Raw genomic sequence first — 25,771 nt, forward strand, 5'->3', positions numbered from 1 at the left:
AGGAGATACGAGCTAAAAGCTGGGTGTGAAAAACTTGCAGGAGAACTCGTGCAGTGCTCTCAGTATGCCAGCAGTGGGCACCATAAAGTGCAAATTCAAAACATTCTGGCTGTGGGGAATAGAAGCAGAGGAATTTTATTGCTATGACAGAAGACAGTCGTGAGTTGCTTTTTTAAGAGAACTGAAAGTGGTTCGAGAGAGTTTTATCTAATTGTCGTGTATAGAGTTACTACTTTTATTCCAGTGATGTCTAGAGTCAGACATGTTTAATATAAACAGGGCCTCAAAGCCTCCTTCAGTCTCTTTCACATTAGTTGTGAATATGAGTGAATGATAACCATAGAATTCCAAAGTGCCAGAATCCTTGTTTTGGATTTTAAAATGGATTGAAGGCCACATAGGAAAATAGACTGACGTTCTTATTACAACTTTTGTGCCAGTTTTGTTTCACCTGTGAGCAAACTCAACTTGAAGAGCATAATTGGTCCCCCATCCATCATCATTACCCTAGAACAGCATACTTCCCATATTAGGCAAGTGGGGGAATGTCCTCTCCCACTATAGCTAGAGGGGAGAGTGTGGTGACCTTTACAGGGAAAAGCAACACTCAGGACTTTCACACACACACACACACACACACACACACACACACACACACACACACACACACACTTTTTTATATCCCGCTCTTCCTCCTCCCCCAAGGAGTCCAGACCCGGTGTACTACATTCTTAAGTTTCTCCTCACAACAACCCTGTGAAGTAGGTTAGGCTGAGAAAGAAGTGACTGGCCCAGAGTCACCCAGTGAGTTTCATGGTTGAATGGGAATTCGAACTCGAGTCTTCCCAGTCATAGTCCAGCACTCTAACCACTACACTGTGCTGGCTCTCTTATAAGAGACATAAGAACAGCAGGAGTGTGTGGAGCTCGTTGGCGACCGGAGGATGAAGTCCTGCTGGTGGCTCCCCCGCCCTGTGGTTTCAAATCGTGTGTGCACTCCAAGCCACGCCCCCTGTGTCTTGACATCAGATGCAGGGGGCGTGGCCAGTACCGGGGATGGGGCCAGTCGGGACCAGCAGAGTTTCTTCAATCCGCGGTTTGTTAAATTGCTGACTGGGAGCTTCTTTCCCAGCCTCCTTGTGAGGAGGCAGGAAAAGGCACTCCCAGTCAGCGATTCAACAGACTGCTGATTGGGGAAACTCTACAGGGTCTGCCTTGCCCCATCCTTGGTACTGGCCACGTCCCCTGTGTTTGATGTCAGACACAGGGGACCATGGCCTGGAGTCAAACAAGTTTAATCCTTCCCAGTCAGCATATCACTGAATGCTGGCTGGCTGAGTCTTTCCTCCCCCAGCCCCACCAGTGTTTCAATGAAACACCAGCTGGAGAAGAGTGGGGTGCACGTCACACTTGCAGCCAGCAAGCACTTCATTCGATGTCTGGGTGTGGGAGGGAGGGAGGGGGTGCCATGGCTGAAGGTGAAGGGGTGCCTTGGTGGGGGCCCCCAGACCCTGGCAGCCGAGGGACAGTTATCCCCCCTTGCTCCATTGTCCCCACACCCCTGAAGAACAGCCCTGCTGGATCAGCCCCAAGACCTATCCAGTCCAGCATCCTGTTTCACACAGTGGCCCAGAAGATGCCTCTGGGAAGCCCACAGGCAAGAGGTGAAGGCATGCCCTCTCTCCTGCTGTTGTTCCCCTGCAACCTCTGGTATTCAGAGGCATTGTGCCTCTGAGCCTGGAGGTAGCCTAAAGTCCTCAAGACTAGTCGCCCATTGACGGACCTGTCTTCCATGAATTTGTCTAAGCCCCTTTTAAAGCCATCCAAGCTGTTGGCATCACCAGACATCACTCAGGAGCAGAGGTCATGTGAATTGACTGGGATATTAGTGTCATCAGTTAAGATTCAAGGATGATAATTAGAGTGATGTCCAAGCCACATGTTAAAAAACAACTCCTGCAGCTTTGCCACACATGTTTTCTCTCTCTTTTTCTCTCTCTCTCTCTCTCATCCAGGAATTAGAGCTTATGAACAGCTGGGATTCAGGGCATTTGGCCATTCAGGCAAAGTGATTGCTGCTGTGATAATCTCAATGCATAACATAGGAGGTAAAGGCTTGTTGTTAACCCTATATCACTTGTCTTCTAAATCAAAGGGGGAAAGAGCTAGGGATGTGGGTGCTTGGAGATTTAAAAAATGAACAAGTAATTCTGTTGAAATAACACAAATTGCATGCTTGAGTGCGCTCTCTGTGTGTGTGGAATTCTGTGAGCCATGTGCATTATACAAGAAGTGTATTTGCATACATTTACTTCTTCTGCAGAATGCATTCCATTTGGGTGGGTGGTTGAGGAACTCTTCAGTCCACTGAAGCCCCGCTGTCTAGGGGTGTGCACGAACTGGTCCGGAGGCCATGCTGGAGGCCTCCGGACCGGTCCGGTTCCGAGCCGGTCTGGCGGTTCAGCATGGAGGGGGGATGTAGCTTTAAGGGCGGGGGGGTGGTACTTACCCCACCCCCCCGCCGCTCTTCCCCCTCCAGTGCTGTGATTTTTCATGACGATTGAAAGGCTCGGAACTTTGCACACCCCTACCGCTGTCTTCTCATGAAATATGTGCTGAACAATGCGCCCAGTACCCAGTTCTGCAGTGATGATTGCAGAGTACTCTACACATAATTCAGATCATCAATCTCTTCTCTCCACCAGGCCAAAAAGGGTCCACAGGGGCGGCTTAACAATGAGGCAAGGTGAGGCAGTAGCCTCAAGTGTGGCGCTGCGCTAAGGGGTGGTGAGTGCAGGCACCCTGCCCCTCCCCCTAGGGTCACCCCCCTGCCTGCTGCTGCCCCAGCCTCCTCGTCACCCTCCTGACACCTTTCTCTTTTCACAGCAATGTCGAGTTACTTGTTCATTGTGAAATCTGAGCTGCCTCTTGTGATCCAGACCTTCTTAGGACTGAACGAGAACACCAAGTAAGCAAAGCCTATATCCCGTTCAGTTCCTCGCCTGCTCACAAACCTTCTTTTTTTGTTTTCAAATCAGCATGGAAAGGTAAGGATGCATAAAACAACAAAGTGGAAACCATCATGTGATTAAAAAACAGAAAAAGGTTTCAATGGAACCTTTGACTATAAACAGGTTTCTTTTTCTAATCTGTCTCATTGGGTATCACTACTGCCTAATCCCCTGAGAAGCACGGAAGTGGTTGATTTATCCATTTCTCTGATCCCCAGTGCTTCCTCAGCTATTCCATAGGGAATCTCGGGTGATTTCCATTTCCTTTTGGCAGTGATCAACAGAGTTCCAAATTAAAGTCTTTTCCTTATTGTACAAGTTAGTAAAAACACCCACTTTAGGGTCAGCTTGGAGGTGACACCCAATCATATCATTGGCTATTTTAAGAACTTGAACCTTGATTGACCTTTCCTTGTAGAGCCAGCTTTGGGCCATTGTGACCTCAAATGAAACGGGAGATGATTTTGCTAAGGTAACGCTGCCTCCTCCTCCCCCCAGCCCTCTCAGCTAGGACTGCCATGAGGCTTTCCGCACTAGTTTTATGGAGGGACGCAACTGGTCCTTTTGGCTCAGTTTCTCTTCTATAAATGGATACATCTGGAGCTTGCTGCCCTATTCACATGCCTTCTCTGACCAAGAGAATTTTGGACTGCTCTCCACTACTCAGCAGTGTCATGGACTAACTCCCATCTTTGCCCCAAACAAAAACAGAGAGTGGGGAGTAGGGACGATTGCCCTACAAATGAATCGTAACTTGCCCCATGACATGTACACTTGACTTTGGCTTCACACCCATGGCTCATTGCCATGTGCAGCATTGTCCGAGTGGCCATTTCTCCAGTCAAAAGCAGGGCAAACATGGATCTGGAACACCAAATGTGGTCACTCACTTTTTAAAGGAGGGGATTTTAAGGGGAAAGCAGGAGGTGTCCCTGAATAAAATAAAGATAAAGTATGACCGACTGTGTGGGTGACTAGATCTGGTTTTTGAAGCTATGAACAAACGAAACTGCCTCTACGGAGTCAGACCCTTGGTCCACCAAGCCCAGTATTGTCTGTGCTGGGGGTTGTAATTTTTACCCCCTTATTAATTAGCAGAGCACTAAAGAAGCTACCCACTCCAGTTACAGAGTAGTCTGCAGAGTTTAGTTGTTGCAGCTATTTAGAGAAGACATATGGAGATTCTTGTAGAGCTAAATACTCCGTATTTATTCGTGAAGTACACTTTGGATAGGAAAGACCTAATCCTAATCTATATAACTACATAATGAATAGGTAGGGAGAGAGAGATGTTTCCATCTGCTCTCTTAAGAGGAAAGGAAAGGATTCTGACTCTCATCAGGAAGTACCTGAAGAGTCATGTCAGGGGTCATAGAGTAGAGACAGGTAGAACAGCTAGGGAGACCCTGACTCACTATCTCTGCTCCCAATGCCCCTAGTGGTCATTAGAATAGTTGATGCACTGGAACTCCAACAGTCTGCACTGAGTGACAGCAGATCTTCGGGGTTTCAGGCAGGGGTCTTTCCCAGCCCTCCTCCTAGATGCCAGCAATTGGATCCAGGTCCTCCTGCATGCAAAGCACTGAGCTAAGGCCGTACCCCGCAAAGGTCTCTGGTGACCCTACTTCTGCATTTTAATCAAGGGCATGGTAAAAAGCTTGCCTGCTGTTTCACTCAGAAGAAAAAGAACCGTGTTTTTTTTCCAGTTGTCCTTTTAAGTTGGGGTTTTGTATGTATGTAATGACCTGGCTATGCCAGTGCTGCCAAACTGTGAAGCCCTCAACTGCTAGATGGCATCAGGTTTCATCTGGAACTGGTCACTTGTGAGGGGGTCAGTTTGTGCCACTAAATGCACTTCCGGCCCTCAGACTCTGCTGTCTTGGGGTGGCCCCCAGAATACAGAAGTTGGCCTTCCCTGATATAGAAGATACTTTGTGATTTTTCAGTGCTGGAGCCTCCTTTTGAACCCACTGGAATTAAGAAGGTTTGTGGGGGTTTAATTTTTTTTTTTAAATGAAAGTATTATATTGAAGCTGCTTTTGGGCCATTGGGCCATCTAACCAAACACGGTCCATTCTGATAGGCAATGGCTCTCTAGGGTTACCAGCAGGGGTCTTTCCCAGCTCTGGTACCTGAGATGGTTTTTAACTGGAGGTACTGGGTTTGAATCTGGAACCTTTTGTGTGCAGAGCATATGATCTCATTCTGAGTTCTGGGCCTCCCCCAGTGTTATGTTGGGTTTCCTTCTCATTTGCCTAGAGCACTTTTTCAGACGATTGGATTGGGGGTGGCACACTCTCACAGCCATGCTACTCTGCGTCTGGGAGGAGAGGTTACACATATGTTGTGGCTTGGCTGTAAATGGGATATAATTTGGGATAGCTCTGGCCCAGACATTGCAGTAGCCAGGGTCAGGTTTCAGCCCCACCCCTGTGTTGTCTTTTAGTGTGTGCTTTATATCCTCCCATAAGAGAACTGGTTGCCATTCATTCCTTTGGGGAATAGGGACAGTGCTGTGCCTGGGGTCAAAGCGGCTGTGGGCTTGAATCTGCCCCCTGGGTGGCCTGGTCATTAGCACGGGCCCCATGGAGGAGGTGTATCCCAGGGGTCCTTGCTGATAAGTGTCAGCACATTTCAGCTCCACTGTGGCAGTGTCCTCAAGTACAGCACTTTACTGTTTCCCAGAGGAGTGAATTGCCTTCCCATCACACACATTTGCCTGGTTCACACAATCATTTGAATCTAGGTGTGATGTGGGTTACTGATATTAGTGTGATTGTGTGACCCCACACCAGAGGGGTTTATGGCATGAAATGAATCTAAGATTACTGCCTCGACATGGGTTCACACAATCACCCTAATGTTTGTCAACTCAATGTGCACCAGCTGTGAAAAAGGCCAATTCCATGCTTGGAATAATTAGGAAGGGGAGTTTTATTTTTTTGACAAAAAACTGCTAATATTATAATGCCCTTATACAAAACTATGGTGCAGCCACATCTGGCAATCAGTTCTGGTCACCATCTCTTAAGAAGGACATTGTAGAATTGGAAAAGGTGCAGAAGAGGGCAATCAAGATGATCAGCGGCCTAGAGTGCCTTCCTTACAAGGCTACAGCTCCTGGGGCTTTTTAGTTTTTTTAAAAAGACGACTGAGGGGAGATGTGATAAAGGTCTATAAATTATGCATGGTGTGGATAGAGAGAAAATTTTCTTCCTCTCGCATAACACTAGAACCAGGGGGCATCTCAAGAAACTGATTGCCAAGAGGTTTAGGACTGACAAAAGGAAGTACTTTTGCATACAACACATAATTAATCTATGGAATTCTCTGCCACAAGATGTGGTGACAGCCAACAACCTGGATGGCTTTAAGCGGGGTTTAGATAAATTCATGGAGGACAAGTCTATCATTGGCTACTAGTCTGAGGGCTAAAGGCCACCTCCAGCCTCAGAGGCAGGATACCTCTAAATAACAGTTGTAGGGGAGTAGCCGTAGTAGAGAGGGGGCATGCCCTCAGCCCTTGCCTGTGGATTTCCCAGAGGCATCTGGTGGGCCACTGTGTGAAACAGGATGCTGGACTGGATAGGCCATGGGGCTTAATCCAGCAAGGCTTGTCTTATGTTCTATGTTCTTAACTCACATTAAACCTAGATTCAAATGATTGTGCGAACCAGGTCACTAACTAGCAAAATACTCATCATCTGTGCAATTCATGCTACTGAATATTAATCTAGGCTTGGGAGTTGTTATTTTTTGTTTTGTTTTTGTCTTTGTTTTTGTGGGGTGGGGGAGAAGGTGGCCAGATGCAAAGGAAAGCAGGGCTCCTGTGCTTTCCAATAATTGTGTAGAAGGGGGGGGGGATCAGCTTGTTATAGAAGGGTGAAGGAAATGGCACCCTGCAAAATCTCCTCTTCTGTGCAACTATTAAAGGGACAGGGACACATTTTTCATTTGCCTCTGGTCAGGCTAAGAAGAAAGCTGTTGTTTCTGCTGACTGTTGTGACCCTGGTTATTATTTGTTTTTTCAGTGAGTGGTACATGAACGGGAATGTTCTAATAATCATTGTCAGTGTTTGTGTCATCCTGCCCCTGGCTATGATGAAACATCTGGGTAAGTATTGAATGGGGCCTGCCATGGTGTTTTGCATGAGTACTCTGGGGTAAACATTATTGGAACTGGTGTGTATGTATGTGTGTGTGTCTGCGTCATTGCCAGGAAGGCCACCTTCTACCTGAGAGTTCAAGGCAACCTCCCGTGGATTATTTTTCACTCTAGTGGTTGGCACATTGTGCCTCTGCTACCCCCTGCTGGAGGGAGTGCGCTTTACTTCATAAGAGCAATCCATGTTCACGCTGCCTATAAATCTACTGCTTTAGGGAGCTTCACCTTTCCATACAGGGCTGCCCTGTGGAGACGTTGAGGTGCAGAAAAATATGTGTTGCCTCTGAGATTCCAGACCTGCGTCGTCTTCTGAACATCTGGTTTTGGCCCTCACCGTGCCATGCAATTCTTGTACTAGAACTGAAAGGTCTCTGGAGGAAGGGATTGGGCCAGTGGATTGGGTCACATAATCATGATGACAGCATTCTACGATGTTAGCATTGCTGAAATTATACATTAGTCTGACAGAAGTCAGTGGAGTTTCATGTAAATCTGTAGCATTGCAATTAAGATGGTTTTTAATCTCAACATAGGAAGCTGCCATATACTGAGTCAGACCATTGGTCCAAGGCTCAGTATTGTCTACACTGACTGGCTGTGGCTTCTCCAAGATGTCAGAGATTGAACCTGAAACCTAGATGCTCTTCCAGTGAGCTACAGTCCACTTCCCTGAGGTGGTGATGATCCTGCCTCATCTCCTGTCGTGAAGTGCTTGGAAAATAGCTGTGTGTGTTTCAGAACTTCTCGCACCGAGACACCTGTTAGAGCTGCCAAACTTTTGGACAGGGCTTTTGTATCTTTTAGCAGCTGAAGAAGAAGTTTGTTCATCAGGTGCTGCTTTTGTCTGCCTAGAGATGCCATGGTGCTGAATGCTGCGCTGGATGAATTTCTGCTTTTCAGGCAACTTTTAAAAAGAAAGACACTGCAGGGATTTAGGGCACTGTTTCAACACTTGTTCCTCAAAATGAGAACTGTGTGAGCAAACCCTTGGGACAAAAATATATGGAAATATATAAATATATATTGAATTACATTAACCTCCAAGTCTGTGTATTAATTAATTTTATTTGGATTATATACCGCCCTTCCAAAAATGGCTCAGGGTAATTGATTCTCTTCTCTTTTTCCTTCTCTCTTCCTTCTCATAGGCTACCTTGGTTACACCAGCGGACTCTCACTCACCTGTATGTGTTTCTTTCTTGTCTCGGTGAGTTGACAGGGAATGTCCAGAGCCCTTTCCTCTCAGGTGGAGAACTGTACCTTCCTTACACACTGCCACACTTAGTAGTGGAGAGTCTTCTGGGTCTTCAGCATTTTTGTAGAAGAGAACATTGTGGCAGGTACAGCTTCTCCCCTTACGCCCTACTTCTTTCTGATCTTGATGTCCACCATCTGCTTTTAAATCTTTCCCCAAAGGTGATCTACAAGAAATTCCAGATCCCCTGTCCCCTCAATGAGACACATCATGAAAGTTCCTGGGTCTATGATAACGGGCACAACATCACCACTGAAGAGGGCGTTTGTACTCCTGCCGTCTTGACTGTCAACTCTAAGGTTAGCAGGAAGGGTCCTGGGAGGTTTAGCAAATTAAAAGTGGCTTTAGAAGGAGCATCAGATAAAGAATGAACAAAATATCTTGTACATTTTTTAAAGGAAGCAATAGCAAATGGATAACTAAAATGTTGAGGCTATTGGGAGGGTTGTTTTCATTCTGTTTTTGCAGAATTTGGAAATATTGAAATTCTGGCAAAAAATGTTAACAGATGTGATATGAGATTGAAAATGTCAAAGAATTGCTTTGGCTAGCTTTCAGAAGCAAAAGGGAGGTGCAGAATGTCTGGATTTCTCTGAAAAAAGGAAGCTTTTTTTTTTTTTTAAGTGGTGACTTCATTGCATTGTGTAAAGTGTAATGTGCCTCCCAGTTGAAAAATCCCCACAGAATTATTTAGAACCAATATATGCTTGTAACTTTGCATTAACATTTTTAGTCTGATCATATCTGGAACAATATAAAATCACATAAATGCTTTCTCAGCCTAATCTTTTTGTGCTTTGAACTTTAGAAATACGGGGCAAATGTAAAACTTGTATCCTGTTTGGATTCTTTTATTTTTATCATCATCATCATCAACAACATTTATTATTATTTATTAGTTTATATTTTGCCCCATTACAATAAAGTCTTAAAGTGGCTATAATATCACAACCAAGTTCTCCTTATGGGTCAAAGATGGGATAGTTATATTCAATGATGTATTTCAAGATGGCTATTGGTGAGTTTTGAAAAGCAAAAGGGGAAACACCCATTTCCCCCCAGTATTTTCAACATATAAATCCTGGAGTAAGAGCAGGATCACTGGAGAGTTTCTTGTTAGGGATGTGCATGAGCCAGTTCGGCACCTCCTCTGGGAAGCACCGGACTGGCTTGGGCGCTGGTGTTTGAGCCGACTCGACAGGGCAGAGAGCGGTTTCCTTAAGGAGCTCCTTACATGCTCATCCCTGCCCTGCTGCTTTTCTGGGCACGGTGCCTGCTCTCCAACCAGCTGCCTGGGGCTGCGGCCTTGTTCTCTGCAGCCTCCGCTCAGAGTCTGCAGGGAAGTGCCATGGCTGGTTGGGGAGCAAGTGCTGTGCCCGGAAAAGCAGCAGGGCAGGGGTGAGCCCGTAAGGAGCTCTTTATGGCAACTGCTCCCTGCCCTGCCAGCCCGTGCATGAATCATTTGTGCACATCTCTGTTTATTGACCAATTTTGAGAAGCCGCTTATCAATGGAAAAGATATTAAAGTATTAAGTACTAGTATTTTTTAGCCCGTTATAATAACGGGCGCTAGCTTTCCCTTGACTTTGTGTATGTGTGTGTGTGTGTGTATGTGTGTGTGTTTCTGTGTGTTCCTCCCCCCCCCCCTTTTCTCTTTCTCTCTTTTTCTTTCTGGTTTTTTTTTACAGCCGTTGCTGTATTTTTATTTCTTTATTGTTGTGTTTGGGCTGTATGTTGTGCTTTGTGTAACTGTGTGTTGGTGTAGTGCTTAATGCAACTTTTGTGTTGGTTGTTTGTGAGGGGGATTCTTTAGAAGAGAGGAGCTTGCGAAAGGAGCTCCTCTCTATGCTAGGCTGCTTCCCAGACTGCTGTAATGGACGCAAGTGACGCAATAGGCGTTCCTCACGTCCATGCTGGCAGTCTGAGCAGAGGCTTTCCGCTGGGAGGAGCTGTTTTGCTGAGCTCCGTTTTTTGTTTGTTTGTTTGTTTTTTGGATGATTGCCGTGGGCTGCAGTGGGTAAGTTGGGTTTGGTCAGCTGGTTGGGTGGGAGTGTGATAGGTGGGGGCGGCGCAATGTGGTAGGGTGTTTTAGGTGGCTTTTTTTGGGGGGGGAATGCGGGGAAGTTGGCATGTGGCTTTTTGGCGGGTTTCGGGTGGCGCGGCAGTCCTCGTTGGCGGCTTCGCCGCCGCCTCATTCTGCTGCCCCGTTTTCTGTTGTGTGTGCTTCGGGGTGGGCGCTTCTGGCTGGATTGTCCTGCCGCCGCTAATGCTCTCCTCCTTCCCCGCATTCCCGGCTTCCTGGGGCGGCCCTTTCTGGCCACTCTCGATGTATGGCGGCTCCTGCCACTCGGTCCTTTGCCGCCAGTAATGCCGTCAGTCTCCCCCTCCCTCGCTTTCCCGGCTTCGTTGGGGCGGCCGCTTCTGGCCGCCCAAGATGGTCGCCGGGTCCTGCCTGGTGCTTTTGTGCGTTTGTCCCTTGCTCTGTTCTGCGCGTGCGCTCCGCGCACGCGCAGAACAGTCGAGGCACGAACGCACGCTTGGTGTCCGTCCATGGACGGACACCAAGCGTTTTATTAGAGAGGATTATCAAAATGTATATTTATATATTGTCTGAGAAGAACTTTAAGGTGGAAAATGTGCTTGGAATAGCTTTTTCAGGACATGGTTGGTTGAAAAATGTTGCTATGTTCAGCCACTTCTGTATTACTATGGAATACATTTATTCCATGGCAATTCAGTCAGCCAGTCAATTTATTTGTGTAGCCAATGGCTGTTAACAACATAAACAAGTTCCAGTATATCCCAAGATAATATATCTTTGGTATTTGACACCTAAGATTAATTAAACAGATTAAGGCAAAAAGCACAAGGTGTTGGAAGTACAGTGTAGTCATTCCTCTGTGGACTTCTGCATACGTGGTGGAAATGCTCCATTATACAGTTCTATTGGGGTAAAATGTTGAAGAAAGTGAAGAGAATGGCAATGTGTGATCTGTCACCAGACCTGCTGGTTGTATTACTTGGATTGTTGGCTAGAAGGGTGTGAAATGAGCCCTCTTCCCTTGTGTCCCTTTGGTGGACAGCGACACAAATGGCAGCAGCCAAAAATAGGCACAGTTCTCACCGTTCAACAATAAAAGAGTGAATTGCCAAAGTCTAGCATGACACACACATCAAAAATGAATGAAATGCCAGCATTTGGGGAAAGAAGGGAGAGCACAGAGAAAATGTAAATATGTGGCTTCTGTTGATGATTTTTGGAAGCTTTAATAACGTTGGCACATTACTGTCTGCAATTATTTTTCAATTTTATAGAACAGTATTGCTTTCTTGCTTCTGCAATTGTATCCTAATCTTTGATGCCATGAATGAAATTATTACTACTATTTATTACTCCTGCTACTAAGTTCTACTACTACTACTACCACTATTTATTTTATTTATTATTTATTTAGTACATTTGTATACCACCTATTTAAAAAGTATCGAGACAGTTAATAAACTATTACTACTACTAAATAATAATTAATAAAAAAGATATACAAAAGAGAGATGATATGCCAGAAGTACTGGATTCCAGTCTCAGAGCTAGGGCAGAACTGGCCAGTCAGATCATGAAACTGACTTTTCCTCTCTTTTTGCAGACAGCATATGCTATCCCCATCTTAGCGTTTGCCTTTGTGTGCCATCCAGAGGTCCTTCCTATTTACACAGAGCTTAAAAGGTGAGTAAATTGAGGGCATAAAGAGGAAGGGGCTGTTAGTTTTCAAAGTTTCGAAAGCCTGTAAGAGGGCACAACAGTTGACCTCTATCAACCAAGGTTAGGGCAAGACTCAGAGGAGTTCAAATTACATGGAGAAGAAAGATGTTGCTCATGTTAAGAACTTGCTTTACTCTTCAGTCCTTTCAGTTCTTCACTCCTGAAAGGTAACTGCCAGGCGTGCAACTCTCTCACGGCTCCCTGCCTTGTTCCTCCATCCATTTTCTTGCTCACCCTCTTTGCCTGCTTGGTGTGGTCAGCAGGACTATGATCTGCAGGATTCTGGTCCACAGCAGGTAAGGGAAGAGGGTCAGCAGAGAGGCAGCTGGAGAAACCATTTGGGAGAAGGCGCCATTGGTGGCTTGAGACCTCTGTACTCCCAAGGCAGGGTGCCAAATGCTGCCCTCCACTGTGTGCATCCTCTTCCCTCCTCCCCCCACCTTTTAAAAAGCATCTTGCTGCCTTCCTGGTACTCCAATGATCTGCTGCCTGAAGTGACAATCTTGCCTAGCCTCATGGAAGAGTGGCTTCTAGGAGAAGCAGCACTTGCATAATCACCTGAAACCTCATAACATTTAAAGAGAAACACAGTACATCTGGATCAAAGCCTTCCCTACTTTTGATTCTGGAATTCTGATTGGTATATGTGCATTTAGATGCAGAGCAAGGGTCTGCAGAGCAAGAGTCATTGATCTGGAGTAAAACAACAGAGTATGTGTTCTACAGATTCAGTGAACGAATGAAAAGTCCCAGGAGTCAGATCTTGATATAGCATCCTAGTTGGTTAGATCAGCAAATGGTAGCTAGCTAGGACCAATGCTCCCTCTAACAGATATTCCCAGATGTTGTTGACTACAACTCCCATAATCCTCAAGCAAAAGCCATTGCAGCTGGGGATTCTAGGAGTTGTAGTCAACAGCTGGCTAGGACTCTTGGGTTCTTTCCCTCTCTCACTCTGAAGGGATTGGGGCCTATTAGGTTGTAATAGTACATGTTATCTATCTGTCTTTTGTTTAGGGCCTCAAAGCATCGGATGCAGAATGTAGCAAATGTCTCCATCCTGGCCATGTTTGTCATGTACCTGCTCACTGCCATCTTTGGCTACCTCACCTTTTACGGTAAGGTTTAAAACCCCAGTTGCTGATAGTGGAGGCACAATTTCATTTTCTTTTGTGAAAGCAGGGGTAAAGCAGAAGGTAACGAAAGTGAGAGACAGTTCACTCCAGCTACCAGAAGGGTGATCTTTCACTGCTTTATTCCAGTGTCCCATAATTCTTTGCCAGCACAATTTCCTTGTTTGTGGTAGCCTTTTTTTTCTTTCTTTTTTTTAGCCCAAGAAGGAAGTCTGAGTGCAGAGTGACCTGGGATAGCCAGGAATCACTCTATTTAAAATGGACTCATTTGGTAGAACTGGGAACATTTCCTAAATCCTTGCTGGGGACCTTGGGAGGTACTGAGCTATGGTATTGGTAGGAGGCTATTTTGCTGGTCTTCCTTACTTGTTTCCCTGCAGTTCCTTCCTTGGACCAAAGAATAATTATGAAGCTTATTCTTTATCCCTTCGGTGCCACTGTTCACGTCTTAGGTTTAGAATCTACTGCAGACTTGAATGCTGATATCAGTATCTAAACGTATTCTCTTTTTAATTATTTTTTAAAAGACCTAATATAAAAACCAAAGTCTGTCCAGCTAGGCTCCCCCATTGTTTTCTTTCCCCCACCACATCTCTCCAACTGCCCCAATGTATCCTTTCTGCTTTCCGGCAGGGACTGTGGAAGCTGAGATGTTGCACACCTACGTCAAAGGGGACCGGCTTATGCTCTGCGTGCGATTGGCTGTGCTGCTAGCTGTGATACTCACCGTGCCTGTGGTCCTATTCCCAGTAAGAGAGATTGCCTTTCTTCATCCCTGGTTACAGTATTGAATGGTTCTCCCCCAACATCATCTGTGTTTAAATGATTTTAATTGTTTAATTTAGTTTTGATTTTAATTTTGTTTGTTTGTTTGTTTGTTTATCTTATACCGCCCACAACTCAAGTCTCTGGGTGGTTTACAATATTTGTTTTTGTTTTGATGTAAACCGTCCTGAGCCATTTTTGGAAAGGTGGTGTATAAATGAAATAAACTGTGCGTTTCAGGCAAAGGATCTCCCTATAAGCAGTTTCCCTTTCTGATTAGTCCCATCCCAGAGGGATTAGTCTGCTTAGGTCATGATTAATGGGAGCTGGTCCCGGAGTCTGTATGTGATGGGAAAGATTTGGCATGATGCACTCTTAGCATTAATATGGCCTGTGAGAGTGCTGCAAGGCACTCTTCCTGTATACTGTATCTTAGAAATCCTCACAACAATCCTCAGGTAGGTCAGTGTTCTAATTTCCAGATTGCAGGTGTGTGGCTGAGAGGCTGACTTGTGAGCAGGACAGAGGGAACATTTGGACTGGGAACTTACTGGTTCACAGTTCAGCCATTTAGCCAGTACAGTAGACGAGCTCTCAGGTCTAGGTAGGAGGAAAAGGAGGATACAGTCTAGGACGGAAGTGGGTCCAGTAAGTCCTGCTCACTGAGGTCGAAACCAGATAGAGGGGCAAGGCTGGGAATGGGGATCGTGGCCAGGAAGAACGTTCAGAATAAAAGAGGGCAAGGAAAGACTAAGGACAGGCAAGCAAGTTCTTGGAGATCCACCTGAACATAACCTCTTCTTTGAAAGGGCAGCTGAGAGGCAAGGGCCAGTGAGGACAGGATAACTCAAGTTAGTCATTCCAGGTGCAGCAGGTAGGGCTGGAAGGCTGTCTCTCAGCACTGGCCCGGAGTCTACATCAGGGCTGTTCAACTTTGGCCCTCCAGCTGTTTTTGGACTACAGCTCCCATAATCTCCAGCCACAGTGGCCCATAGCCAGGGATTCTGGGGAGTTGTAGGCCAACATCTGCAGGGGAGCCGAAGTTGAGTAGCCTTGGTCTACATCTAGGTAGCTGCCTTCACACCTTGATGCAAAGCAGCATCTCTCTTTGCTAAAGGCACCTGCGTTTTAATAGTGAGAGATCTCTGCGTGGCATCACTGAGTGGCTGCTTGCCAGTTCACATCCAACTGTGTCCCCTATAGATCCGCAGGGCCATCCAGCAGTTGCTGTTCCACAAGAAGGATTTCAGCTGGCTTCGTCATGTCATTATTGCCATTTGCCTCCTTATCATCGTCAATCTTCTTGTCATCTTTGTACCAAACATCAAGGACATTTTTGGTTTCATTGGTAAATATGCACTACTCTCCTTGCTCTCTGATAACAGTGGCTTGGCATGAGCATTCGCCTTTCTTCTTCTCGTGGTGAGAAGAGCAGGACTCTGAGAACTCAGTTATAGGAGTTCTCACACACTTAATATTCCAAACAAGTGAGGTTTACAAAGTGTCCCCACAGAAACCCACACATAAAACTGAGGTGGGAGGTTTGGAGAGGTGTTGGTGAATACTGCCCTAGACCAAGGTTTTCAAAGCTCTCCTGAGAAGATGCAGATGCAGAAAAGATGCAGGGTCACTGTGAAGTTTTGCTCTGGGTGGGTGTACAACTCTCACCTGACCCTCACTAAGGGACTAACTTGCTACACATTGCATGCAAATGTGGGCAACTGTGTGATTCTCAAAATAAAGAAAAGTGGCTCCAGACAGGGTTGTTCAGCAGTATCAGGGGAGGGGTGGTTCACCCCACCTGCCATTTCTCGTTCCAAAATTGCACTCCCTCCAGTGGTTTTTCTTCTTGCCATGCTATAAATATGTGTTTGCTAGGAGAAATATACATCTGAAACCCTGTGGGGGAAACATGAAGCACACTGGTCAAAAGCCCATCTTGTCCAGCATCCTGTTTTTGCTTGGGGGGTAGAAGCAGGACATGTGGGCAAACAGCCCTCTCCCACTCCTGCTTCCCAGCAACTGGTATTCAGAGCTGTGCTGCCTCTGAACCTGGAAGTAGCATATAGCCATTGTGACTGTAATCATAAATACATCTGGTGGGGTTGACCTTGAGCAGGAAAATTGCCAGTGGGGAAATAGTTAAGCATGGCCTGCCTGTCTTCCCTCCCTCCTTCTGCTCAACACCATAGCATCCTGGGGCTGCTTTTCTTTTTCCTTTTTTAATCTTCTTTAACACATATTTGCCCTTGAAGAACCATACTGACTTGCTCGTATGTCTTTAGCAGTATATTGATCTGCAGACATAAGCATTGAGAGAATCACTGTCTCCTGCAAACAGACTGCTGTTCAAGACACAGCTAGAGAGGGCAGTTGAAAAGTTGGCAATCCCTTTTTCCTGATCACACCTCACACAGTTAACTTACTTTCAGAATCAAGAAGCCACAAAATGGCAACTTGGTATACTTGTAAGTGGGCCCACTATTGAAATGGCCCTAGTTTGCCATTTCAGGTATTTCTTATGTGCCTAAGGCAAGCTTGGTGGCAAGTCAGTGTTCCTTGCACTGGAGGACTGGGGGTAGGAAGACACCTGGGAGTGAGTGTTGACAGTGGATCCTCTTCCAAAGCTTTCAGTCTTCCCTGCCCTTGCAGTATTTCCCGACTGGGCTAGTCTCCAGGACACAAAACACTTGCGGTGAACAGTGAACATCAGGAAGAGATGCAGTAGTGGCCCATTCTAACAAGACATGCCCTTGCTGCCTTCTGGCCCCACTCCGGCTCCAACTGAGCTGTGTGCAGGAGGGGAGCCCCCAACTCTGGTCCCTTGTCCAGTTGGGGATTTCCCTCCCCTTCCGGACGAATGGCCAACCCTGGCTCAATTACAGTCAGGATGGGGCCAGAAGGCAGCGAGCAGCTTGTTAGTACAGGCTGCTCCTGAAGATATGCATATCAAACTGAGATGAAAATGACATTTGGGTGGGAAATGATGGGTGCTGCCCCCAGGCTCTGCTTAGTGAACCCATTTGTGTGACATACCCTTGGAGGAATCCTTTCCCCCATAGATAAAGGCGCCTTGTCACAATCATAAACAACTCAATTTAGAATAGGACAGGTGGTGTCCTATTCTGCAGCCTTTGCTTTAAAACAAGCAAAGGAACCAACCAAAATCAGTTCAGCGCTCTGAATAAAATGTATGCAAATTGCATAGTTGTGCATCAGCATAACACTACTCTTACCTAATTGCAATTGCAATGTTTTGGAGATGTTCACTTAATTCCAAGTGTTTCGGCAAGGTCTGTGAGTAGGGGCCGAGTGAACTGGATCCACAGAGCCACCTCAGGGGCCAGGGGTTTAGCACTGCAACACTGGGCTGCTTCCTAACCCCAAGCCCTCCCCCAGCCCCAAATATAGAAATCTGGAAGATGGAGCTGGCCGCCCCCAGAGAGCATGTAACATTTAAAAATAGATCTGTGTGAGAGAAGTTTGTCTTGTATTGTTTGTCATGGCTGTGAGCCATAAGAACTTGCAGGGAAATTTGCAATAAGCTGGATATAAATAAATGCTAGTTACACAGATAAAACATTTGAAAAGTTATTAATCGCCAGTGTTAAGCTGTACAGCTGCAAAACAAGCAGCAGTTAGAAGGCTGAAATCTGTCAAATAGCATGTACGTATAACTTACAGTGCTTTTGCTAGAAAATTTTATAGACACCTAAGACACGCTCCTTGAACTTTACGAACAATATTTTAAGACTATTACCTGACTTGTTGTTTTCCTCCATCATCCTATTCCTTCCCTCCTCCCTCCCCTCCTCCTCCTCCAGTGGGGAAGAATGGCAGCAGATGCAGTGAAATGTTGAGACTAAAATCTATTATATTTTTGAAAGTGGGAATAGGCAAGGAAGGAAAGCAAGAATGAGCAGAGTGAAAGGCAGGAGGACAGCAAGTAGAAGCCATCAAGGAGAGAAGACACCCAACCCTCCAAAACTGCTTTGCACCAGAGCAAGCTGTTCCCAGCTTTGTAGGCCCTCTCTGCATGGCTCAAAGACTGCATGCCTAAGAGGATGTTGCATCCGCTGACCTCATTTCCTTTTTCTCAGGAGCCACATCAGCCCCCAGCCTCATCTTCATCCTCCCTAGCATCTTCTACATCCGTATTGTTCCCAACGAAAAAGAGTCGCTGCTATCAAGATCCAAAATCCAGGTATCTGATGCTAGGGGTGGGTGAGAATGGGACTATGGGACAATGTGATGTGGGGAGGGCTCTTCGAGAATGGCCAGATTGGAGCTCACTTGGAACTAGGTGTAGATTGCTGTAGCAGGCCAGACCAAAGGATGACTGTCCATCCTTCCTGCAGCACTGTCAGTATGGTGTAAGACTGCTGGACAGAACAAGCTCAAATGGATTGAGATAAGAGGCCTGCTTGGTTCTTCTTGGCTGGCGTTGAACCTGTTCACCCATGAGCCAGCCAGATCTGGTCTATTGAAAACTTCCAGTTTGTCTTCTAGATACTCATGTTCTCCAAGCAGCACATGAAATGCCCTTTTAGCAATAATCGGCCTCTCACAGCTGGCTTCAGGAGGACTGCCCATGACTCTCGGGGGTGGGGGTGGGGGCGGGGGCAGGGTGGTCTTCCTCACCTGCAGTCGTTTAAGAATCCGTGTGGAGTGGTGGATTTCGATGTGCTCCGTGGAATGGGATGAGGCTTGGAGAAGCATGGTGGTGGCTAGGGCTGATTGTGAACCAGCCAGGGTGGCTGTTCTGTTGGTGCCACCATTTTGAAGTGAGTGGGGCAGAACTCTGATGGGGGAAGCTTTCCCTTTCCCTGTCCACTTGAACCAAGCAGCCACCCCCTCATCTCCTATGGCATCAGGCCAGCTAATTAGAATGATCTGTGTACTACATATGTAACTGCTGCTGCTGCTTCTTTCACAGGCTGCCTGTTTCGCTGCCCTGGGCTTCGTGTTCATGGTGATGAGTCTCAGTTTCATCATTGCTGACTGGGTAACGACGGGAAAGAGCAGTCTCGGGGGGCACTAACCCCCTTCTTCCCCCAGAGACACAGTGGTTCCAGCCAGGGAGGACGCTTCAGTGCCAACAAGATGGCGTCACCACCTCCTGTTTCTCCTTGCTCATCCTGGAGATGGCGCAGTTCCCCGCCCATCAGTATGGGGAAGTATCTAAAGACAGTTTGTTGCCATGGCAATGCAAAGTCACCTGGAACTGCACTGGGGGCTCCTCATTGGTCCTTTTGGACTCTGTGGCCATAAAACGGGTTCTCGGCAAGAGGCTACCTGTTGCCATGGATACAGCATACGTTCTCCTCAATGGTCAGTTTTGGTGCTATGACAACATAGTTGACCGTTAAAGGCTGTCAGCTCCTATGGTAGCAGCACAGTGCTCCTCATCTTCTTTCATCCCTGGCAGTATGATACCATTGCATGTCACAGCAAAACTGTGTGGGTTTTTGGTTTCTTTTTTAATCCAGTGCAATAGGACTTTCTCTCAACATCTGTGGGGTTTTTTTGCCATTGTGGAAGGAGTTCCTGGTTAGTGTCCTCTCTTGTCACTGTAGCCACAGTGTCTGGGTGTCTCAGTGGCAGCATTTCCTGTTTCTTTTCCCTTATTGTTCAGCATTGAAGTAGAGCCCTGCTCTTTCTGTTCCCGTGGAGACAGGGCCCTAGCCTTCATCCACTTGTCTTCCCTCCCTGACTCTGGTATCACTCAAATAAGGATAATGATACCAACTACAGGGGTGGGAAGAGGGTTAGTAACCCCAAAATGGGGGTGGCCAAAGCCAGCAGTGCTCCCTTCTGGACAATCTAATTTATTTGATAGTATTTAATTTGGACCTGGCTACCAGACCAAAGACTACAGCATAACCATCCTGGGGCCTCCATAGTCCCTGCCAGGATTCCTGATTTCTCTGACTAAGGGGAGGCCTGGCATGTTGAAACTAGGGAGGGTGGGCAGGCTGGGAGCCTGGGCCCTCCTTAGGCTCTATTCCCATATCTGGGAGGGAAAATGGGTCTTATAGGGTTATACAAGGCGGTTGGAGGGCGGGGGGAAGGGTTCCAAGGTAGTGGTAGGGAAATGCAGCTGTCCTGTGGCTTGGTGGAGGGTCCTTGTTCTGTCCTGTTACAGAGTGATACAAGATTTCTCCTGAGGCTGCCCAGAAAAGTTTCACTTTGCCTACACTACAGTGTCACCTGCTGGTTCCCCTTTGGTCAGAATGATCAGCTCTCCAGATATCACATCTGGATTAGGGCTTCTGTCCTTTGCCTCCTGAGAACTTGAAGGTGGATTGGGGCAGCATGTATGGCCCTAATGCGTATTAAAATAACTTCAAGTTGATTCTGATGTGCAGCGAGCAGGTAGTGGAGACGTGGTCTGACGGAAGAGCATTGCAAGCCAACCAAGATGTAATGTGTAAATGCTCATTCTGGGAGGCACAGAAATGAACTTTCTGCATCACCTCTCTTCATACCAAGAGACAGTGATGGAGTGGATTGGGCTGGGAGCCCTGTTCCTTGAGGAATCTTGAGAGATCAGGGGAGTCCCTGTCCAGTGTCCAGTCTTGGCTACTTCTGGTGCTGCTGTTTTCTTTTGGCCTGATGCTTTTTCTTCGTGTGTGTGTGTGTGTGTGAGGGAGAGAGAGAGAGAGAGAGAGAGAGAGAATTATGCTTGCTTTCCTTTTGCCTAGATGGGCCACCATTTTTTCCTTTTCTTTTCAAGTCCTGCTTCAGATTTACATCAGAGTTCTTGGCTGCAATCTGCTATAGTCCCTGGAGTCTTTGCCTGTTGGGTCAGGGCTGGCCCTATAATTTGGGGGGAAACAGCCTGCTTTGGGCAGCAGAATGAAGCACAGGAAGCTACTTTATACTGAGTCAAACCATTGCTCCATCATGCTTAATATTTTATACAATGAGCAGCAGCAGCAGCAGCTCTCCAGAATTTCAGACAGATGCCTTTCATAGCCCTACCTGAAGACACCAAGTATTGAATCTGAGACCTTCTGTGTACAAAGCATCTGCTCTGATGGTGAACTCAGCCAATTGTCAGCAGCAAAGTTTATTATATTTTCCCCAACATGCTGGGACAAAAAGGATACCATCTGGAATTCTTGCCCTAAGCTACAAAATGCCAATTTCTGTGTTGAATGTTTGGTGAGAAGTTGAAATGAAGCAATGAACTGGGTCTGATTCTTCTGTTAAGAAGGTTATCCTGATAATCTGACAAAGGACTGTCCCAGGATGCTTTTCTAGAGTCACAACCTTCTCCACTCTGATGCCCACCTGTCCCCTTCTTCTCCGTACTCTACATAAATGGTTTTGTCTGGTTTTTCCCCTTCCCCCTCCACAACACTCTTCCATACACAGATGTCAGGAATCATTCTGGCCTGCATGTAGGTTCACCAATTCTACAGGTGTGGAATCCAAATTGAAGTAAAATGAGTAATTTTATTCATGGAGTGCTTTGAAAACTGGCTACACCAAGGAGTCTTCCAAATTACCCAGATCTGTAATGGAGACTCTCTCGCCTTTTAAGAAAAGTTCCACTGGATGGCTCTGCACAGACTCAGTGGAAGTGGAAAGATCAGCTTGCTTTGCTGCCCTTACAGACCTAGTACAGCCTTAAAGTGGGCTCTAGCCTGTGTTGAGTCTAACTTGTCATCAGTTGTACTCCGCAGTTGCTCTAGCCATCATTGCCATGGTTTCTTTGTTCTCAGCTCCCCAGAAAATGAAAGAGCTTACCATGCTTTACCAAGTGGGAGATGACATTAAGGAGCAATTGTATCAGTCATCCAAGATGCCCACCATCCCAAAGAGTGACTAGGGAATTGACAGGGCCACCAGCCACACCCCCAGGAAAGTCCCCCCAGAGCCATCAGGAAACCATTGAATCCATCTGCCTCCAAGGGCAGACGATCCTTAATAGGTCCCCCATCCCTGCAGAGTGCTTAGGCCACTGCAGGTCCAAACCTTACCTGGGTGTGATCTGACCATAACAAAGGAACTACATTAAGTTTCTTCCCCATCCAGTACAAAATACAAATTGAGTGCATGACCTGCAAAGTAGGACAGTTACTATCTGAGGAAGACCCATGGTTATCACAGAAGCCATGGATTCTTGAGCCACAGTGCCATATAAGAGATCTGTTGGAGGTCCCAAGACGATAAGACTGAGGGCATTTGTGACCTTCACCTCCAGTTCAGGCAAGGAGTTCTTAAATAGCATAGTGGGGTGCAGTGTTCTCTCTAATTTTTTTCATCTGTGTGCCAAATGAGTTTTGTTCTGGGCAGCAGTATCAAGGCAGTGTGTGCACACATGCATTCAAAGTGGGACCTTCCTGATTCAACCTGAGTGGGATCTAAAATTGACTGAGCAGACATCAAAAAACATATGAGTGCACGCACACGTGCCCGCATTGGTGGGGGGGCCCAGGTGGAGTGGTATACCAGTATACCAGCAGAAGCCCCATCCTGTCTCAAGATCCCAACACTGGGTATGTACACTTGAAAATGGATAATTCCTGGACAAGAAGATGAAATCACAATAGACCAGAGCAACTTTTCCCTACTCTTTTGTCAAATCTAGGCTGCTGCTGCACTGGGAAACCTGGTGAACTCTGTTGTGAGAGACTCACCCACCCAGGTCTCAATAATGCATGCCAGGTCAGCATGCTAATCAAGCTCCAATCTTGAATGGCTGATTTACTGATCTTGCATTCAGCAACTGCACATTTAGACCTAGTGGGCTGCTGATATGACAATCAGGAGATCTCTGGTAGAGAGGAGGACTGGAAGAGAGGTTGTTATAGGAAACTGCCATATACCGAGTCAGACCATTGGTCCATCTAGTTCAGTACTGCCTGCACAGACTGGCAGCAGCTTCTCCAAGGTTGCAGGCAAGGGTCTCTCTCAGCCCTTTCTGGAGATGCCGGGGAGGGAACTTGGTGTCTTCTGCATGCAGTTGCTCTTCCCAGATTAGCCCCATCTCCTAAGGGGGATGTCTTGCAGTGCTCAGGCATGTAGTCTCCCATTCATATGCCAACCAATCTCCCATGTGTCTGTCCACTCAATTGAGCATCCATCACTTCATAAGTGTCTGCCACTTCATCCACCCCCATATTCTCTTTCCTCATGCCATCCTTTGGCAAGTGGGGGTCCAGGTTAGGGGTTCACACTTCCCAGTTGGTGTGGGAGTTCCTTACGTGCGAATATTGCTTCTGTTTAATTATGTCGAATATTACAAAATAACCTTTGGATGGGCCTGTCTGTCTGGCAGAACACTTCTTTTGTTTGGGCACTTGATCTGCTAGCTCCTTCGCTGGCATAAACTGAATATTTACAACACTTAGGTGCAACAGAAATGTACATTTGGAAATAGAGGTTTCTGCAAAGGTGGCACCCTCCCCTACAATGACATTTGCTGCCTGCTCTCTATTTCAATATGAAGACGACTTCGTAACACTACATAAACTGTTTGCTTCATATGGAGGATACTGGCTGGTATGTCCTGTACCACTACCTTTGGGCATCAGCAGTGGCCATGCTGACTCGGCTTCCCCCTCATCACCCCTCTGTCAAGTGCCTGTGCCTCCCGCCTTCTTCCTCGGCCCATCACCGCTTTGGCTCCTTTGGCAGACTATTGTGAAACATCTGAGGAGGAACTGAGCTCTTTGCAGTGGTCTAGCAGCCTCACACCTACTTCCTTGTGTCCTGGTCAAGCTGGGACTGAAGCTGTAACTGGAAGCAGTGGGAGCAGGAGAGCCAGTGACCAGGACAGATGCTCTGCTTGCCCAGCAGTAGAGTGGAAATGTCTTTCCTGCCTATCCACTCAGTACACACCTATATTCCTGTTCCCAACATCCTCCATCCCTTCCCACGTATATCTGGGTAGCCTCAGCCTTTCTTTCTCTCTTCCCCCCACTCCCCCATTCTGTGAAAACCTCAGGATAGCTTTTCATGTAGACTCAAGGGCTCTGGTTCTGCTTGGGGTGAGGGTGAGGGTGGGGATCAGATTTAAGGGAGGAGGGAACACCGATTTTAAAATGTGAAACTGATGTAAGGACACAGTATTTGTATAATTGTAAAATTCAATAAAGAAACTAAATTGCTGACCTTCCGTAGTGACATTCTTATGCTGTTGTGTATATATTTACATACATACATTACTTTATGAGTACATTCAGGTATCTGTACACATGTCCATGTGTTTGTGTGGTTGACTGTATGTACGAGTATGTTCATTTTGACAGTGAATCTGGGTACAGACCCTCCCAAATACAGGATACAGACAGGAAGTGTACTATTGTTTGTGCATTGAATATAATGCGAATAATTACGAACACACAGACCTGTATCTATACACACTCACTGCACTCAGATTGTACTTGTGCTGAACATAATGTGTGAAAAGGACTATTGTCGCACACCCAGTGAAGGGAAGGAAAGGGTAGATGGGGAAGAATATTTTTGTGCCAAGGTTTAAGGCTCCATCTATTCCTGTCTCTTTATCTTAGAATGCAAATTGATGTCAAAGTGAGGATTGAGTTCCATAGAATCAAGAGCTAAAACACTGGAAAGTCTCGTTTTCCTACAATCGCACCTCCTTGGCTTTGCCTGCAAAAGTTGCAGGAAGTCCACTGAACTGGTTTTGTTCTCCATTGAAGAACAGGCAGCCCAGTGCATGTTTATCTTGGAAGCAAGGCCCACTACGTTCAGTGGAGTTTACTCCCAGGTAAGTATGCACAGGATTGCAGTCTAAAGCCCAGTTGTATGCTGCACACTAAGAAGCACAACGTTACAGCAGTGGAAAGATTGCTATAGTTGCTTAGTTAGCAGCACCATGGGTTTGAATTCAATTATTTCTGCCTTTTTCAGGATAAAGAAACAAGCTGGATTCATCCAGAGCTGATCTGAATGGGCTTAGTTCCTTCTCTTCACCCACCCTTGCCTTGCTGCAGTTCAGTGCCCAACAGCTGATCACACAGTAAGCTCATTCACACAACCATTATTTAGGGTAGGGAGCATGATCGTAATCAAGGTGGGTGTTGAGTCAAATGATCTTTCCTCCACCCTCCGTAAAATTGGGCAGGGTGCACTCATCTGACCCAGCTCCTTCATTGCACACACCATCATGCTCTCCACCTCCTCCCTTGATGTTTGAGTGCACACGGCCACCAGTAAGGAGCATGCACGTCTATTCTACCCTGGCCAGGTGCTGCTCCTACAATAATATGGAGGCCGTGTGAATGATGAGCTTACTATCTGTCCAAGGCCCAGTGCTGTGCCAAAAGGAAAGGGCCTTTTTAGTGAAAGGGTTTGTCTCCTTGTGCAAAGAGGAGGCTTCCTTTTTGGTGATCTTTCAAGGACTGTTGACAAATGTGAAAATGTTCACCTCCTCGGCAATGCAATTGCTTGATCTCTGGCCAAGATCTGCATATTGTGCTGAGGAAGAGGATTGTCTCTCTGATTTATTTGTTACATTTTTATCCCACTCTTTCTTCAAGTGGAGCTAAGGGGGGCATACATAGTTCCCCTTACATTTTGCCCTCACACCAACCCTTCAAGCTAAGGACCATTAGGCTGAGAGACGGTGAATGGCCCAAGGTCATGCAGTGAAGACATGAACCCTAACCTCACTCCGGTCTTCTAATCACTGTACCATGCTGGTGC

General features: G+C 46.5%; 1 protein-coding gene across 11 annotated transcripts in view; it reads left to right on the plus strand.

Annotated features, from left to right (window-relative positions):
- SLC38A5 (solute carrier family 38 member 5) overlaps positions 1-24,218 on the plus strand; it is an 84,029-nt gene extending 59,811 nt beyond the window's left edge. For 9 of the 11 annotated variants that reach the window (XM_053297821.1, XM_053297820.1, XM_053297819.1 and 6 more), the window contains 11 exons: positions 2,016-2,108; positions 2,887-2,968; positions 7,043-7,125; positions 8,325-8,383; positions 8,593-8,730; positions 12,076-12,155; positions 13,209-13,309; positions 13,958-14,073; positions 15,293-15,437; positions 18,190-18,293; positions 19,026-24,218. In XM_053297821.1, the coding sequence (XP_053153796.1) occupies positions 2,016-2,108; positions 2,887-2,968; positions 7,043-7,125; positions 8,325-8,383; positions 8,593-8,730; positions 12,076-12,155; positions 13,209-13,309; positions 13,958-14,073; positions 15,293-15,437; positions 18,190-18,293; positions 19,026-19,130 (1,106 nt within the window). In that variant the 3' untranslated portion in view covers positions 19,131-24,218. Of the gene's footprint in view, positions 1-2,015; positions 2,109-2,886; positions 2,969-7,042; positions 7,126-8,324; positions 8,384-8,592; positions 8,731-12,075; positions 12,156-13,208; positions 13,310-13,957; positions 14,074-15,292; positions 15,438-18,189; positions 18,673-19,025 lie in introns of those variants that run through there. The other 2 variants (XM_053297829.1, XM_053297828.1) reach the window with 2 other exon arrangements.
- Positions 24,219-25,771: the final 1,553 nt, after the last annotated feature.

Source organism: Hemicordylus capensis, chromosome 2, assembly GCF_027244095.1.
Source record: "Hemicordylus capensis ecotype Gifberg chromosome 2, rHemCap1.1.pri, whole genome shotgun sequence".
Lineage (NCBI taxonomy): Eukaryota > Metazoa > Chordata > Lepidosauria > Squamata > Cordylidae > Hemicordylus > Hemicordylus capensis.